This window comes from Camelus ferus, chromosome 5, assembly GCF_009834535.1.
Source record: "Camelus ferus isolate YT-003-E chromosome 5, BCGSAC_Cfer_1.0, whole genome shotgun sequence".
In the NCBI taxonomy this organism is placed as follows: Eukaryota; Metazoa; Chordata; class Mammalia; order Artiodactyla; family Camelidae; genus Camelus; species Camelus ferus.
This window is the reverse complement of record NC_045700.1, coordinates 50,032,642-50,050,884: the sequence shown is the minus strand read 5'-3', so window position 1 is coordinate 50,050,884 and position 18,243 is coordinate 50,032,642. Positions and strand designations below refer to the sequence as shown.

General features: G+C 39.3%; 2 protein-coding genes and 1 long non-coding RNA gene across 3 annotated transcripts; all 3 read left to right on the top strand.

Moving 5' to 3' along the window:
* Nucleotides 1–8,390: 8,390 nt before the first annotated feature.
* Nucleotides 8,391–16,803, top strand: LOC116663683. The gene is made up of 4 exons (XR_004319960.1): nt 8,391–8,503; nt 15,588–15,691; nt 15,909–16,085; nt 16,435–16,803. It is a non-coding gene; the product is annotated as an uncharacterized LOC116663683 (long non-coding RNA).
* On the top strand, nt 8,426–11,366 carry LOC102508601 (tetratricopeptide repeat protein 30A). The gene has a single exon (XM_032479755.1). The coding sequence runs from the start codon at nt 8,629–8,631 to the stop codon at nt 10,624–10,626; it is 1,998 nt and encodes a 665-aa protein (XP_032335646.1). The 5' UTR covers nt 8,426–8,628; the 3' UTR covers nt 10,627–11,366.
* LOC102508349 (tetratricopeptide repeat protein 30B) lies at nt 12,600–14,157 on the top strand. The gene has a single exon (XM_032479758.1). It carries the CDS (start codon nt 12,660–12,662, stop codon nt 13,323–13,325), a length of 666 nt encoding a protein of 221 aa, XP_032335649.1. The 5' UTR covers nt 12,600–12,659; the 3' UTR covers nt 13,326–14,157.
* Nucleotides 16,804–18,243: the final 1,440 nt, after the last annotated feature.

Sequence of the window (18,243 nt, the reverse complement as noted above, 5' to 3'; positions counted from 1 at the left end):
TGAAAGGTAAAGAAATAACAGACTGGGTAGAGGACAAATATTCTATAGAAAACTACGTTTATAATAGGTAAGCATAAGCTGTAATAAAGAGATGCAATGACTGAAAAGCTACTTTACTCCCCATTTCACCTGAGAGAGTGAGGACATGGTAGGTCTCAGCCAAAGAGCACTGGCCTGGAGGCTAGACTTACACCCTAGCCTTGGCATTATGCACTAGATGGCTTGGGACAAGTCACTGAACTTCTCCCAGGCGTTTTCCTTGTTTGTCAAATGAGATTACACTAGGAAATTATTTTCAAACATGATTTAACCTTAGAACTCTTTGTTCCAATAAATCTTACAAATAACCCCACAGATATAAAACATCTAAAAGCCTAAGTCCTCTGAGGGTTTGAGGGTTGGGGGAGCCAGAGCCCCTACAAATCCTTACCTCTTTGATTACATACATGGTGGCCTAAGGGGGCGCTGAAGAGTTTGAAAAAATCCCTGGACCAGATGACTCCTGAAGTCCATTCCAGCTCTGAAAAATCGAAAATTTACAAACCATTTTTGTTCTTGTTGTTACTGGTCAGTATCAGTTATTAACTTTACTACTCAAATATTGAAGAAATAGGGGCCAAGCTCTACCAAGGACATTGTTTTCCAGGCACATAGTAGACATTCAGGAAATGTTTCAAGGATGGGTAAAAACCAAAGGTGAAGTGGGGGAGGGATAAATTAGGAGTATGGGATTAAGAGATACACACCACCATACATAAAATAGATAAATAACAAGGATTTACTGTATAGCATAGGGAACTATATTCAATATCTTGTAATAAACTATAATGGAAAAGAATTGGGGAAAAAAGAATATATATATATTTATATGTATAACCTAATCACTTTGCTGTACACCTGAAACTAACACAATATTGTATGTCTACTATATTTCAATTTTTTTAAAAAAAGAGTGGATAAATTAAGGTACCAAAACGGAAATGAGGGAAGAACAGATATTAGGGAAGAAGTAAGATTCTATATGGCCAGAAATAAAAGAAAATTATAAACCAGGCAAATGGGAGGAAAGGAGAAGGAAGAAAATGAGGAGGAGAAGCAAAGGAAAACAACTAATAAAGATAGGGACCAAGGCAGGTGGTAAGAGAACTGCCAGAGGAGAGGTGAAAGTCAACCCAAACAAAGAGAAATGGCACTTCTAACCCAAAAAATGAAGGTCCAGAATCCTGTCAACAATTGCTTAGAAAAGAATGATACTTGAGCAGGGAAGGGTTTGACAAAAGAGAGGAGGAAGGAGTGGGAGCCCTAAAAAATAATGTTCCCAGCTACCCTTTACAGCTGTCTCTGCAGGGAAGACGGGAGAAACAGGAGGAGAAAATGAGTGCAGGCAAAACTGCCTCCACAGAGCAGGTAAGAGAAGGTTGTTCAGATTTATGGATTTTATTAAGCCCGTTTTCTGAATCACTATGCTGTAAAGGAAAATAGCTTCTGCCGGGCTGTCTCCCCTCCTTCAGGTGAGGAACAAAGGGTGGGTGGAGGTAGGGACAGACCCTGGTCGTGTGTCCGCAGCTCGGAAGCACTGCAGGTGTTTCTAGCTATTGTGTCACATCTTGTTTATATCACAAACGGGAATTGAAAAATCAGTCCATGTGAGGCAGAGATGAACCCACATCTGTCATCCTCCCCAACAATAAATAAATAAATAGCCCAGACAGACGCATGCCAGTCTATCTGGAGCAACGTTTGAAAGCATGCGCTTTATGATAAAACTAGACCCCGGGTCCGATGGAGACTGCAGGCAGCTACAAGCACTGTAGCCACCCTGAACGTTGATGCTGCATATTGCTAAGGGGAACGTAATTTATAGCACAAACCCTGCGGCTTCCACTAAGGTTGAATTTTCCTCTCGTTTCCTTGCCTTTTTATTGGCTTCACTGCACGGTTGCCAATAGCAACGTCTACTGGTAGCAAGGGGAGTTCAACACCATTGCAATCTGCCATACAGTGGAGCCCTGACAATGTCAACCATCAATCAAGTGGCTGTTTGTAATTGCCTCCATCTATTTTTCCTGTCTCGGGGTTATCTTTCCTATGGTGGGTCAAAATTCAGAAACTGCTGACTAATGCCCTGGGTCTATTCCTCCACGACCATGAAACAGTAGAAAAGGAGGGGAGCAGCCTTTCTGGTGCCAGCAACCCACCGGGTTAAAGGTTGAACTCTTGGGAGTTTGAGGTATTTTTAAATCCCTTTTCTAAACAATGTTGAATTTTCCAAGAATTTGAGCTATATGTGGTTACCTATATGTCCTATTTTTCCAAATTAGAGAAAGAGAAAATTTCCCAGTCCTTATAATTAGTGTTTATTTCCTGCTGGAGGAAGGCATTTGAAATGGGAGCCTTCTAAGAAAGCCTCCAACTGACCAGAATGACGTTTGCTTCCTCCAGTCTCTTGGCATTAATGGTTGAAATGACTTCATCCTACTTTCTCCACGAGGTGTATATTTTCCAGGCAGGCTATTTATTCTTTTATTAGTAGTATGTGGATAACACATGCACAACCTACAATGTAGCTGGCCATGCCGGCCAAGAGGGACAGCTTGGCAAACGTAAACGGCACCACCCAGTGCACAGTGGATGGGGCTCCCAGCTGGCTTGGCCATCGGCTGGACCTATTATCTTGGGACTCATAGGTCTCGGGTTTTCCACCTGTGAAATAAAAGCACTGACTTTCATTCAGTTCATTTCTACACCAAAGGACCAAGCTGTATTTAACTTTTAAAGATGTGTCCATATAACTGTCTTATTTACTTACTCTTCTCAAACAAAATAGGAGCAAAGAAGTCATCTTCTCACTAAAGATAAAATAAAAAGTTACATACATGGTGTAGATATAAAAACATCCTTGCCACACACGTCTGAGCCTGCCTTTAGTGATCACGAAAAATATGATCATCAGTACAATTTTTTTAAAATATACCCTTTTATTTCAAAAAGGACAATTTTAGATTACCTCATATCAATATCCCGTAAATAGTAGTCAATTTAATTTAGAAGTAAATTCATACAGTGAGTCCAAAGAAATTAAAACTGCACATGTGTTTTCTGTCTACATATTTCCAGGTATTTTATATTTGCATACATGTTGGGTTGGGTTAGAAATAATCTTTAAAATTTTTTAGTGAAGTAACACTATCTAACATTAATACAGGAGTTAAGCAGCTTTTTTCATGTATCAGAATTTCTCATATTTTATCTACTTACCTTAGGTCATTAAACGGAGTCTGCTCAATTTACTTTGTGGGAGAATTATTTTAAAATCCATTTCTCCTGATGACTCTTAATGAATTGCAGAAAGATAAAATACAGTTTCATCCCCAATAATAGTATGAAACAACTCCCTTCAAGCAGGACAAAAATCTAAACATGTTAAGGGAAGATTTAAATCTTAAAAAAAAATGTTTTGGCTGGGAAAAAATAAACACTCAAAAAGGATTCATTAAAGCAACAGAACAAAACCTAACTTGGGATCCTCAAAAACCCTAGCAATGCAAAGTCATGAAGTTGCATCGTCTGCTTCAGAATAGTTGTCTCTGAAGCTGTTGTTCTGTCACGCGCTAAGAACTCCAGGAACTCAAATGTAGCAGGAAATTTAAAGGTTGAGTCTGACTACAAGAAGGCCAAAATTTCATAAGTTCCATAAGTGAGCAATAATAGAATAAAACACACAGGCGGCAGAACTAAAATGGCGTGTCTGGGGAGTTTCTTGGTGAGCACTTGGATTTAGCAATGCCTGACGTTCTGCTTACATTGCTCAGGTACCTTTCCCGCAGCTGGCAATTTGGGTTGTACATCTTTTCTAATTTAAATTTGAATGTTCTTGCATATTTAGTCCATCTCTCAACAGTGCTGAAGATAAGTTACTTACCTGGGTAGCATATCTGTACCAATGTCGTTGAATGTACACACTGGTACAGAAATATGTTTTACTAAGTAAATGAAGCATTTGCTATAAAAAAATGTGTTATTTGAAGCCATCATTTATCTTTGTGTTCATTTCCTGTGTATGTGTGTGTATTAGAATCTCGATTTTCCCCTTAAGTTTAGTTTAATCATATTTAGATGAATTTTTAAAAAACAGAAACAGCAGTGTATAGAAACTGGAGTTTAGGTGTTGTCAACTCCATTCCCTTAGGGGAAAATGCTTTTGCCGTTTTATTTGGATGTACTATAATCTAAAAAAGATCCCCTACTGATTTACTTCCTTATTATTTATTATTTTACACAAAAGAAGGGAAATATGTCTTCAATTGTGTTGTTTGAAGTCACTCCCTTTGTGTTGATTTCCCAAGCTGATGTTTCATTATAAGAACATTATTATCATTATTTAGACTGCTTGGCCATTTCACAAGCAACTAATCCATAATTTTGAAACAGTTTGCTTTAAGACACCTAAATGTCTGTGTTTTTAATAAAAGGCTTAAAGTTTAACTAGAGCTCTGGGATAATATTTATTTCTCTTGAGAATGGTGATAAACAGCTGACCAAGGCAAGCATGCATCCAAATACCTACAATTTAAATTCTGTCAATTTAACCCATTAACCTTGTCTCGATCTGTGATGTCTGCCTGTGTGGGAGGGATAGTGGGATAATCCTGTCCATGGAGCATTTTAAAGATGACAAAACATTCTCCGAATTATTCAGGTTTTCCTGGAGGGCGAAGAATCTGCAGCCCAATGCAGGTTCCTGTGTCTGTTACAGATTGCTCAAATTTGCATGGGCGATTACACAGGGAGATTGCATCAATGCAGGGCCTCCAGCCACTGACGCCATACAATTACACAACGGCTTCGGTGCTTAAACTTTAAAATTCTTACACCATTGTGCCTGTCCTATTCGAACAAACTGCAGCAAATGATCCAAAGCCAATTCAAATGACTGGAGAGGAGGTGCCCAGGGGAGCGGGAAGAGGTGGAGTGTGTCCCCTGCTGGACAGCTTAAGCAATCGCCAGTCCTCGCCTACTGGCAGAGGCAACCACAGGCTTCTTTGTGCTTTGCAGTCCATGCTTTTCAAGTGGGGCCAACAGTAAGAATTACTTAATTCACAGAAGGGCTGGAAGGATTAATGAGAGAAGTTAAGCAAAGCAGGACCTGGTCCTGGTACTGAGAGAACTGCATAAACACAGGGGCTTAGAGTAGCTTTTGGTTTGGATGGTTGATTGATTTCTTTAAATACCAGCATCCATGGTTGTGCCTTCTCTGGTAATTCCATTTATAAACCATAATGTTATTGTGCTCTCTCTCATAACTCATAGTTTAGATAGTAACACCATAATCCCCAAAATATAAGCGTTTTTTTCAAATGCTGACAACCAATAGGTGGATCAAGGACAACCCCTTTAAAAAAAATGAACAGAAACAGAATAGAGTCGAAAATAACAGATTAGAAAAGTAAAGAAAGGAATCAGAGTGCATCACATACAACAAATGTTTTATTTCTTGAAACTTTTGCTTAAGTTGTTCTCGTGTGTGTACACTGATTCACAATTTCAAAAGTAGTTTTTAATGAGGGTCACATTTAAAAAAAGAAGTTTGGAAAGCACAGAAATCCCCAAATGTGTTAATAAAATAACTGTACAATTTAAAAAGAGAATGTGAAATAGATTATATATACAAATAGAATATGGAATTTGATCATCTCACATTTCAGCAGGCAGAAACATAAGCATATGAAGGACTAAACGTCATGAGTTTAGCTCCTATACATTTTGCCTGAATGGAATTCCTCTACGTGGTAAACATGCCTCCCCCCTATGCAGCAAAATCCACCATGAGTCCAATACCATTTTCCTAAAGTCTAGTTCCTTTCAATGAGGCACTAAATCTTTTTACTGCAACCACCAAATGCTTTCTTATTGCTAGAAATAGTATAATACACTAAGCTTTTCAAGATTCTGTTGGAAACAAAATGATCCTTTATGACATTTTATAATAATCCACCCCATTTATTGCTTTCCAGAATTTCTATCATTAATTAAAGGGCCATCTCTCACCACCCCCAAAAAACTAATCTAGTCCCCAACTGCCTGTCATAGACTAAATAAAAGTCAGTCTATCACAACAGCAGTGATGGTCATGCCAATTTCACAGTGTGATTTGTGCACTCATTTCATTTTGAAAATGACCCTGCCCTCCATCTGTCTAAGCCGAATGTCCTGCTTTTTTCAAGCCAGGCCTCGGGAGCAGCAGCACATGAAATAAGGAGGAAGACACAGAACGGCCTCTCTCCTGCCTATTTCAGCTGCTACACTCACAGACAGGTCCCAGCACAAGGAGGGGAACCTCCACTGATGTCTGCAGGGATCAGAGGCATTTCAGGGAGAGCAGAGAGTCCTTCTATTTTGCATACATTCCCAAGAATCCATTTGAAGGCGAATGCTTTCATGATGCAAATATAACTCTGAAAATCAGACTGATAGAGACTAAAGATATAAAAGGCAATTTCCCATTTCCATGTTCTGTCATGTTACCTTGATTACAATAGCAACTTACCCAAAATAACAGGTCATACATAAGGATTTTAAAATACTGAGCCTCAGTTTCCAAGGGACAAGGATAGTCAGGCAGCAATAAAGGTGAAGATCTTCCCCCACGCACCCCAACCCCATTACTGAACAGCACTTGCCAGCATCCCTTAACAGATGTACCTCCCTTAATTGAAGTCCCTAAAAAGGGCCAGAGATCAGGTTCAAAGAAGTCTGTAGGAGGGTGGGGTGTAGCTCAGTGGTAGAGCACATGCCTAGCATGCACAAGGTCCTGGGTTCAATCTGTAGTACCTCCATTAAAAATAAATAAATAAATAAACCTACTTATCTCCCCCCATCAAAACAAAATTAAAAAAAAAAAAAAAAGAAGAAGTCTAAGATTGGGGTTATAGTGGATCTCATCAGCAGCTTTCTCTGGGGGTCCTAGGTGGGCCAGATTGGCACTCAACCCCTCTGAAATGAGTGCAGTTTGTCTATTTCTTGGTATTCATAAAGTGGAAGGTTACTTGTCTGGTCCCACCCAGAAGAACATGGCTCTGCCAATTTCCCAGCAAGGGAGAAGACTGAATGAGTACATAAAGTCAGTTGTTTTATGATACAAGAAATCACATGACTGCAGAAGTCTCCTCCCAGTGACATGGGATGACCAGGAACTATGTGACTCCCACTAGATATTTCCTAACACCTGCTCACAGCTGCAATTCAGATCTGGAAGTTCAAATTTCTACTGCCCATACCAAGTTGGTTAGTTGTTTTAACAGAGAAAAAAAACACTAATGCCCCATCACACAACGTGGCACCAGACAGGGCCCTTACAAGCTCATCTATGGGAAATATATATATAGAATAGGTCACCAGCAGTCACTAATTCCCGCTGAAACTAGCTGTTGGATATCATAGCACTGCTGCTAAGTACATAGCTGTGTGGTCTTCAGCAAATTACTTAAAACGCTCTAGTTCACAGATTCTTCATCTGTAATATACAGAATACACAGTGATTATTAAGATTAGAAATAGTGTATGTAAATAGTCTAATAGAGTGCTGTAACTTATGGTTGATGTTGGCTCTGAAATTTATACATAGAAAAGATGCATGGGCAGAAAAACTATATAGGAGGCAGATAAAGGACTTGCATGGAAGTCTTTAAGTGTATAGTGAAATGGTTTTATTTGGACACCATTTATCTTAAGATACTAGACAGGCCCAACGATCAGTGGTGTTGTAGGGAGATCAAGGAAGACTGGTTTCTTATTTGTGGTTAAAGCTGGAGGAACAGGCCAATAGAGATGGCCAACATTAAACGCCAACACCTGCTCAGTAATAACTGCTGCTTGTGAAGGGGGGCGGGGGGAGGAGGAGGACAATTGGATCTAAAATTGAACATACCCCACTATCAGATAATAGTTACAAAACGATTTCCATCGTTACCCTGTGGAAATGACAAAAATAAGGACTCTTACTATGATCTGCCTATTATGCCTTACGAAGTGTCCCCTTATGTAGCTTAAAAACAGAGTCTACTCTAATTTCAGGGGAATTCCAGAGATATTCTACCTCTTCCTTCCCTTTAAATTACAAAAACAAACATCGAAACGACATCATTTGTATGTGCTGCAGAGTGTATAAGGCTAAAAACGCAAGGAACTTCAGACTACAAATCTTCCTTTCCCGCACCAGAGACCAAGGTGACACAAAAGCCAGCCGCAAACTCTCAACAGTACGAAGCGAAAGTAAGTGAAACCTCATCTCCCGCCCCCCGCCCCGGGTGAGTCCAGCCAACAAAGACTACGCTTCCCATAATGCAGCGCGGCCACGTCCCGACGGCGGCACGATCGGACCGGTGCATGACGGGTAATAGAGTTTCTGCCTCTGACTTCCAGGAATCATTTCCTCTCCTTTGCCTGATTCCCACCTTCGCAGCCAAGAGTCTTCCAGGACTAACAGGGTAGTTGAAAGATTCACGTGAGTGTTTCTTTTTTATTCCTTAAGGAATTTTTCCATTGTAAAGTAATATCCTGATAAGCAGCCTTCTGTTTCCGGTTGGCCTGTTGCCGTGGTAACGAGCACGCACAGCCACCGCGGCGGTTATGGCGGGGCTGGGCGGTGCGCAGATCCCCGACGGGGAGTTCACCGCGGTCGTGTACCGGCTCATCCGGGATGCCCGCTACGCCGAGGCGGTGCAGCTGCTGGGCGGAGAGCACCAGCGGAGCCCGAGGAGCCGCGCCGGCCTGTCGCTGCTGGGCTACTGCTACTACCGGCTGCAGGAGTTCGCGCTGGCTGCCGAGTGCTATGAGCAGCTGGGCCAGCTGCACCCGGAGCTGGAGCAGTACCGCCTGTACCAGGCCCAGGCCCTGTACAAGGCCTGCCTTTACCCAGAGGCCACCCGCGTCGCCTTCCTCCTCCTGGACAACCCCGCCTACCACAACCGAGTCCTCCGTCTCCAGGCCGCTATCAAGTACAGCGAGGGCGACCTGTCCGGGGCCAGGAGCCTGGTGGAGCAACTACTGAGTGGGGAAGGGGGAGAAGACAGCGGGGGCGAGAATGAGCTCGATGGCCAGGTCAGCCTGGGTTGTTTGCTCTACAAGGAGGGACATTATGAAGCCGCGTGTTCCAAGTTCTCTATGGCCCTGCAGGCTTCAGGCTACCGGCCTGACCTTTCCTACAACCTAGCTTTGGCCTATTACAGCAGCCGGCATTATGCCTCGGCGCTGAAGCATATCGCCGATATTATTGAGCATGGCATCCGTCAGCACCCAGAGCTGGGTGTTGGCATGACCACCGAGGGCATTGACGTTCGAAGTGTTGGCAACACCTTAGTCCTTCACCAGACTGCTCTGGTGGAAGCCTTCAACCTCAAGGCTGCCATAGAATACCAATTGAGAAACTATGAGGTAGCCCAGGAAACCCTCACTGACATGCCACCTAGGGCAGAGGAAGAATTAGACCCTGTGACACTGCACAATCAGGCGCTAATGAACATGGATTCCAGGCCTACAGAAGGATTTGAAAAGCTACAGTTTTTGCTGCAACAGAACCCCTTTCCTCCAGAGACCTTTGGCAACCTGTTGCTGCTCTACTGTAAATATGAATATTTTGACCTGGCAGCAGATGTCCTGGCAGAGAACGCCCATTTGACTTACAAGTTCCTCACACCCTATCTCTATGACTTCTTGGATGCCATGATCACCTGCCAGACAGCTCCTGAAGAGGCTTTCATTAAGCTGGATGGGCTGGCAGGGATGCTGACTGAACAGCTCCGGAGACTCACTAAACAAGTGCAGGAAGCAAGACACAACAGGGATGATGAGGCTGTCAAAAAGGCAGTGAATGAGTATGATGACACCCTTGAGAAGTATATTCCCGTGCTGATGGCCCAGGCCAAAATCTACTGGAACCTTGAAAATTACCCAATGGTGGAAAAGATCTTCCGCAAATCAGTGGAATTCTGTAGTGACCATGATGTGTGGAGGCTGAATGTGGCTCATGTTCTGTTCATGCAGGAAAACAAGTACAAAGAAGCCATAGGTTTTTATGAGCCCATCGTCAAGAAGCATTATGACAACATCCTGAATGTCAGTGCTATCGTGCTGGCTAACCTGTGTGTTTCATATATTATGACAAGTCAAAATGAAGAAGCTGAGGAGTTGATGAGGAAGATTGAAAAGGAGGAAGAGCAGCTCTCCTATGATGACCCGGACAAGAAAATCTACCATCTCTGCATTGTGAATTTGGTGATAGGGACGCTTTATTGTGCCAAAGGAAACTATGACTTTGGTATTTCTCGGGTTATCAAGAGCTTGGAACCTTATAGTAAAAAACTGGGAACTGATACCTGGTATTATGCCAAAAGATGCTTCCTGTCCTTATTAGAAAACATGTCAAAACACATGATTGTACTGCGTGACAGTGTTGTTCAAGAATGTGTCCAGTTTCTAGAACACTGTGAACTTTATGGTAGGAACATACCTGCCGTTATTGAACAACCCCTGGAAGAAGAAAGAATGCATATTGGAAAGAATACAGTCACATATGAATCCAGACAATTAAAAGCTTTGATTTATGAGATTATAGGATGGAATATGTAGTAATATATAATAATGGTGTTTATCAAAATGGCTCTGTTAATTGTATTTGCTACTCTGTTTTATGTTTGTCTTTTAGCATCTTCACATTTGGTACATGTTGAAATCTGTACACTTTAAAATTTTAATTAAAATAATTTAGATGTATCTTTTAGGATACCTCACAAAGGAAATTTAAAAAAGATCTTGAATCCTAGAAGGATTTATAAAAAATTCAACAATGAATGGGGAAGTGTGTCTAATAGTATTTGTAATGTCTACATCCCCTCATCTTTGTATTTTTTGTGCTTGCTATATCCTGAGAAAACCCTACATGACAAGATTACATCATCCGGGGACCAGGCACTATCAAGTCCAGAGCTCACTTAATGTATAGGACATCTGAACATTAATAATAATGTCAAGCATTGCATGTTTTACTCCAATAATTTACTACCCTTAAGTAACATTTATTTGTAATGCATTCATTTTGCATAGACTTTAGTATATCCTGGCAGAATTTTCCAATACAATTGTAATACTTTAACAAAAATTCCTTATGTTCTAATTTTTTTTTAAATCTGCAAAATTCAGCAGGAAATCTTGTGCCATGACAAAATTACAGTGCTATGGTGTGGAGACAATAAACAGTTGACAAATTTCCAGGGTTTTCTTTTGTCCATTTGTTAATAATTTGAATATATGAGCATTAAAAAGATACGATCTTACTCTTTTCATAATTGATCTTTAACAGTGATTAATAACAGGTAGCCTTAGAACTCCAATCTAATTCTTGTTTCTACTTGGAACACATTAAATGCTGGACTTTATGTTGGAGCTCTTGGAAAAGGAAAATATTCTACACTAATCTAATGACCCCATGAAACTCCTATTGACACCATGGAATAGTGTCAATGGATTCTGAAACCTTATCTGGTAGATTAATAATGCCAAATTCAAAGTTAAAAGCTTCTATAGTGTTTTGGGGTTCTCACTATGAACCCCACTCATTCTGCACATTTAATTTTCTATAAGCTACAAGAACTTTACTATTTGTTTCCCATACTCCTTACACCTTTGCTTTTTATAAAAGTAATTGTCATGCCCACTTAACCTGGTTTAGAAAAAGTCAAAAGCATTACGTTAAATCATGAAATTGCTGATTTTCAGCCAATAAAAGCAGCAGTTCCTATGGGTCAACTTAATGGCTCTCAATGAACAGTAGGGATTCCTGCTATAATTTTTTTTTTCGTTCAAGGAAACACTTAGCTACATAGGTACCCAGATGAAGTATGCTGATTATAATTCTTCTGTAGCAAGATACCTTTGCTGAAATTCTATCATGTCTGTCTGAGAATTTGGCCTATTGTGCATTCTACTACATGGTCTTGAATTTATATATTATTTTAAATCTGTATTATCTGAGGTCATACCATTTATCTAATTGATGGCGATGGTCGCATTATTAGACGAAAATCTGAAGGGATCATTAAATATGTTTATATGTGTATACTGGAGGAAATTTTCCATTTGCTTAAAAAGTATAGAAAACATACAGTGTCCTTGGTCAAGTAAGGGACTCCTTTTCAGGCCTAGCTGTTCCTTCCATTACAAACTAATTTCTGGAGCACCTACAGAAAAAAAAAATGTTTTTTGCAGTTTCTATTTCCAGTTGGCTTGTTGCTGTGGTAACGAGCAGGCACAGCGGTTATGGCACGGCTGGGCAGCACGCAGATACCCTATGGGGAGTTCACCAGGGTCGTGTACCAGCTCATGACCTGTTGCTACTCTACTTGCCAATGTGAGTAGTGAGGAGGGTATAGCTCAACTGGTAGAGTGCATTTTTAGCATGCATGAGGTTCTGGGTTCAATCCCCAGCACCTCCATTTAAAAGAAAATTAAAAACTAAATAATCCTAATTACCTCCTCCCCCCTGCAAAAAAAGAAATAACAAATGTAAATATGAGTATTTTGACCTGGCAGCAGATGTCCTGGCAGAGAACGCCCATTTGACTTACAAGTTCCTCACACCCTATCTCTACGACTTCTTGGATGCCATGATCACCTGCCAGACAGCTCCTGAAGAGGCTTTCATTAAGCTGGATGGGCTGGCAGGGATGCTGACTGAACAGCTCCGGAGACTCACTATACAAGTGCAGGAAGCAAGACACAACAGGGATGATGAGGCTGTCAAAAAGGCAGTGAATGAGTATGATGACACCCTTGAGAAGTATATTCCCGTGCTGATGGCCCAGGCCAAAATCTACTGGAACCTTGAAAATTACCCAATGGTGGAAAAGATCTTCCGCAAATCAGTGGAATTCTGTAGTGACCATGATGTGTGGAGGCTGAATGTGGCTCATGTTCTGTTCATGCAGGAAAACAAGTACAAAGAAGCCATAGGTTTTTATGAGCCCATCGTCAAGAAGCATTATGACAACATCCTGAATGTCAGTGCTATCGTGCTGGCTAACCTGTGTGTTTCATATATTATGACAAGTCAAAATGAAGAAGCCGAGGAGTTGATGAGGAAGATTGAAAAGGAGGAAGAGCAGCTCTCCTATGATGACCCGGACAAGAAAATCTACCATCTTTGCATTGTGAATTTGGTAACAGGGACGCTTTATTGTGCCAAAGGAAACTATGACTTTGGTATTTCTCGGGTTATCAAGAGCTTGGAACCTCATAATAAAAAACTGGGGGTGAGGGAGTATAGTTCATAGCTGGGGTTCAATCCTCCATACCTTCATTTAAAAAATGTAAAAGTAATAAAGTAGTAATTATTAAAAAAAAAAAACCTAGGAACTGACACCTGGTATTATGCCAAAAGATGCTTCCTGTCCTTATTAGAAAACATGTCAAAACATATGATTATGCTTCATGACAATATTGTTCAAGAATGTGTCCCGTTCCTAGAGCACTGTGAACTTTGTGGCAGGAGCATACCTGCTGTTATTGAACAACCCAGGGAAGAATAAAGAGTGCATATTGGAAAGAACACAGTCACATACGAATCTAGACAAGTAAAAGCTTTGATTTATGAGATTATAGGATGGAATGAATATGTAGTGTCTGATAATAGCTTTTATCTAAATCTAAATGACTTCAGTACCCACATTTCACACAGTTTTAAGTCTGTATTTATCCTTGAGAACTTTAGTATTACACTTGAACTTTGTATACTTAAAATTATAATAACAAGTATTATTTGAGGAACTTACCATTTTATTCAGAAGAGTAAGGAGCATGCAATAAAAGCTAAATCACTCTTGCGTTCTCTCTGCCAGTAATAGTCACCAAGTCTTGCCTTCAAGCATCAATTGCTGGAGTAATATCTTTGTGCAAGCAAGTAACCCTAAATAGCAGTTTACATTCACTTTAGGCTGTAGAAAAGGGTGTGGCCTGAGCCAAAGATCTGTTAGAGTGGATGTGTTTGCATTCCTCTGGTGACCAGTATGTAATGGTCCATGGCTGGACCATTTCTTAATCAGCAAATAAATATTGTGCCATCTCAGGATAGACTTGGCTGTCCAATAAAACCAATTCTTTCTTAAACTTATGCCTCCACTCCTTTTTTTTCAGTCCTTTCACTTTCTGGGTCTTAGCAAAGTTGAGTTTGGATCCCAGCCTAAGCTCTTTTAGAAGTACAGGTACTAAATGGATGCAAATTGGTTCTTTTCAGGTATGGGGTTTTGTTTTATAGTCAATATTTCACCTTCCTATTCCATTTTTCATTTTCCAAAATTGATTGTACCTCCTTGTGAATACTGACAGGTATCAAGTGTGGAAGCTTTATAATATGTTCAGTGTAGGGAAAAATTATTACTGAACTGATTATGAAAAAACCAAGTTATGAGTTACAGACCTTTCACAGTCAAGCTTTAGGCCCTAAGAAATTCATTTACCCCTCGAGGGCTCTGTCATTTGAACTACTAGGTGCTCTTTACAGTTAATTCTGGCTGTAACATCTTGTTCTGTATAAGCCATATCGTTGCCTTTCTTCTTTTATGACCTGAACATATACAAGTCACTCAGGAAACGGAGTATGTATTTGTACCATAAGTGAACATTTTCTGGTATTTTGGCTTATGACAGTAAATGTTAACCCCTCAGGTAAATGTTTGTTATCTTATTGTTGGATGCTATAACATTTTGACTACAACTAAGAAATCTGGATTTTTGTCTTTTTTCCACTTGAAGGTTTGCTTACAACTCTAGCTATGAATGTATTAGAAGACAGTCCTTGTCCTCTGCTATGGTTGTGCATAAATTAAGAATTTTATAAATATTTAGAAATTAATTCTCTTCACTGCCTTTTTTTAGTTTATCTACTAATGTATGTATTTGTTGGGAAGGAGAGATTTGCTTTTAATTCTTCCCCAAAATGTTATACCAAAATGATGCATAAATGACATATACTCCAGGAGTTGTATTAAGAGGCTATTATAATATGCATTTTAATCAATTATTCTTGAAATAATTAGCGTCTCTCCTGCCCCTGAGGTGAAAGCCTCCAGCTGCCAGTCTGCCCAAAATCTGGAAACAGAGACATTGAGGATAACACAAAGATTCAGCTATGTGATTTCCTTCACAACCCACCTTGGATCCCCTTCATGTCCAAATCTCAGTAGTTAATCAAATGTCTGCTGCCATTAACAGAAGTAATGGATGACAGAGTGGACATAACAGATGCCAGAGCTACTACCTCTGTAACTAACTCCCCAAATCAAAGCATCAGACCTTACACCCTTGTTTTATTTAATGCAAGGAGGAGAGGTCATGCAGACTTTCCAAAAGAATAAAGCCACAATGAATGGGAAGACAATTTCCAGTTTATAAAGCTTTCTCTTGGAGTGTTTTTCTCTTTTCTTTTTGCCTTTAAAGTGTCTATTTAGAAGGTAGTAGTGTGTATTGCTATAGAATGTATCACAAGAAATGAAAAATCTCTCTTCTTTACCACCCTCCTTTTTCTTTTTATCTTTTAGTTTCTCCCTTTTGTCAATTACAAGGACACTTTTCTGATAGCTGGCAGTTGAAACCACAAGCAGATATAAAGCATGCATACCAACGTTTTAGCAATAAGTGTCAGGTAAGCTAGTACTATGATTATCAAGGTGACTTTAGAAATCATTTAAAATGCATTTTTGCAAATTGAGATAACATTTTTCAATAAAAAGAGACTCTCAAATTAGTAAAGCCTGAGAAAATTTTAAGAGGATTCACCAAAGGCATTGGATCTGTATAATTTTTAGAATACAGTGTGTTTTATATGTATACTTGCAGTAACCCCTATACTTTTCTTTCAGACTCTCTTTGACCTCAGTAGAAAAACAGTGACTAAAATTTTAAAGAAGTACAACGTTTTTATTTTTCAAATGTTCCACAACATTGGGAATTAAATATATTCAACTCTGGAGGACACTTGCTTTTCTGTATCTATGATCATTTTATATTGAAAAATAGAGCCAGGCATTAACCAGAAGGTAATCAATTCATTAACCACAGGTATAGTATGGTCCTGTTTTAATATTATCCTGGGGGAAGGGGTAGGTAATGGTGAGGGCAGTTTGAGGTGATTACTTTATACTTGAATCCCCTATTAATTGAAGTCCTTTTGGTGGTTTTATTAAACCAACTCCCTTGGATTTGGGCCAAGATTGATCCACCTCACACTGAAATCTTGTCTACAACATACTGTGTATATATTAGAAAAGGAATTGCTTTCATAGGGAAAAACTACTAGAATATAGAATTCTATAAGTATTTCTAGTATGAAAAATAAGCATTTGTTAAAGTAAGATTGGCCAATAACTTGATTGTGAATATTATTAGGTGAAAATGTACACTGAGTCCAAGTCCTTGTTCAAAAGTGAAATTTGCACATATTTGTGAAAATTAAACACATCATTACCAATGACTGGATACTTCAGTTCAAAACAGCAAAGGGCTAAAATGGCACTGTGCTAACAGGATCCAAGTAAGGTATGTAAGAAAGCATTTATTATTATTATTTTTTTTTTTTTTTACAATCTGAGAGACATTTATTTAAGAAAAATGGTCAAGTCTTCGTAACAACAGTGAGTTTTATGGGGTTTTTTTCAGTTTTATTATGTAGAATTATTACAGTTCGACTGCACATACACATTATATTGCATGTAAATACATATAAATAGTATACTGCACATTTTTTTAGTTTTCAGATATGTACTAATTATTGTTTCTAGGAACAGATTAGATCTTTAGCTTTTTAAACTTATATAGTTATCAAAGGAATAAAGCCAACTACAAAATAAGACTCAACAGAATGCAGTAATCCAATCATAAAGGGCAGTCAAATGTCCTTTACACATATTCAAGAAATCAAAATAATAATTAGTTCATTTGTGTTCTTATTTTTTTTTAGATTCTTCATATAAATGATGTCATATGGCATTTTTCCTTCTCTTTCTGGCCCACTTCACTTTGAATGACAGTCTTCAGGTCCATCCATGTTGCTGCAAATGGCATTATTTTATTCTTTTTTATGGCTGAGTAGTGTTCCATTGTATATATGTACCACATCTTTATCCAGTCATCTGTTGATGGACATTTGGGTTGTTTCCATGTCTTGGCGATCGTAAATAGTGCTGCTATGAACATTGGGGTGCAGGTGTCTTTTTGAACTTTATTTTTCTCTGGATATATGCCCAGGAGTGGGATTGCTGGATCACGTGGTAAGTCTTATTTTCAGATTTTTAAGGAACCTTCATTCTGTCCTCCATAGTGGCAGCACCAATCTACATTCCCACCAACAGTGTAGGAGGGTTCCCTTTTCTCCACACCCTCTCCAGCATCTATCATTTGTAGACTTTTCAATACTGGCCATTCTGGCTGGTGTGAAGTGATATCTCATTGTAGTTTTGATCTGCATTTCTCTGACAATTAGCGATGCTGAGCATTTTTTCATGTGCCTATTGACCATTTGTATGTCTTCATTGGAGAATTGCTTGTTTAGGTCTTCTGCCCATTTTTGGATTGGGTTGCTCGTTTCTTTGATATTAAGGTGTATGAGCTGTTTGTATATTTTGGAAATTAGTCCCTTGTCAGTCACATCATTTGCTAATATTTTCTCCTATTCTGTAAGTTGTCTTCATTTTGTTGATGGTATCCTTAGCTGTGCAAAAGCTTTTCAGTTTAATTAGATTCCATTTGTTTATTTTTGCTTTTAATTCCAATTCTCCAGGAGATGGTTCAAAAACTACATTGCTGTAACATATGTCCGCGAGAGTTCTGTCTGTTTTCCTCTAGGAGTTTCATAGTATCTGTTCTTACATTTAGATCTTTAATCCATTTTGAGTTTATTTTTGTATATGGTGTTAGGGAATTTTCTAATTTCAATCTTTTACAAGTAGCTATCCAGTTTTCCCAGCACCACTTATTAAAGAGACTGTCTTTTCTCCATTGTATATTCTTGCCTCCTTTGTCACAGATTAATTCACCATATGTGCATGGGTTTCTTTCTGGACTTACTATCCTGTTCCATTGAGCTATGTGTCTGTTTTTGTGCCAGTACCATACTGTTTTGATTACTGTAGCTTTGTAGTATAGTCTGAAGTCAGAAAGCATGATTCCAGCTCCCTTCTTCTTTTAGAAAGCATTTAT

What these genes read in the sequence shown, in the direction of transcription:
- LOC102508601 (XM_032479755.1), top strand. Translation starts at nt 8,629, where the DNA reads ATGGCGGGGCTGGGCGGTGCGCAGATCCCCGACGGGGAGTTCACCGCG.
- LOC102508349 (XM_032479758.1), top strand. Translation starts at nt 12,660, where the DNA reads ATGATCACCTGCCAGACAGCTCCTGAAGAGGCTTTCATTAAGCTGGAT.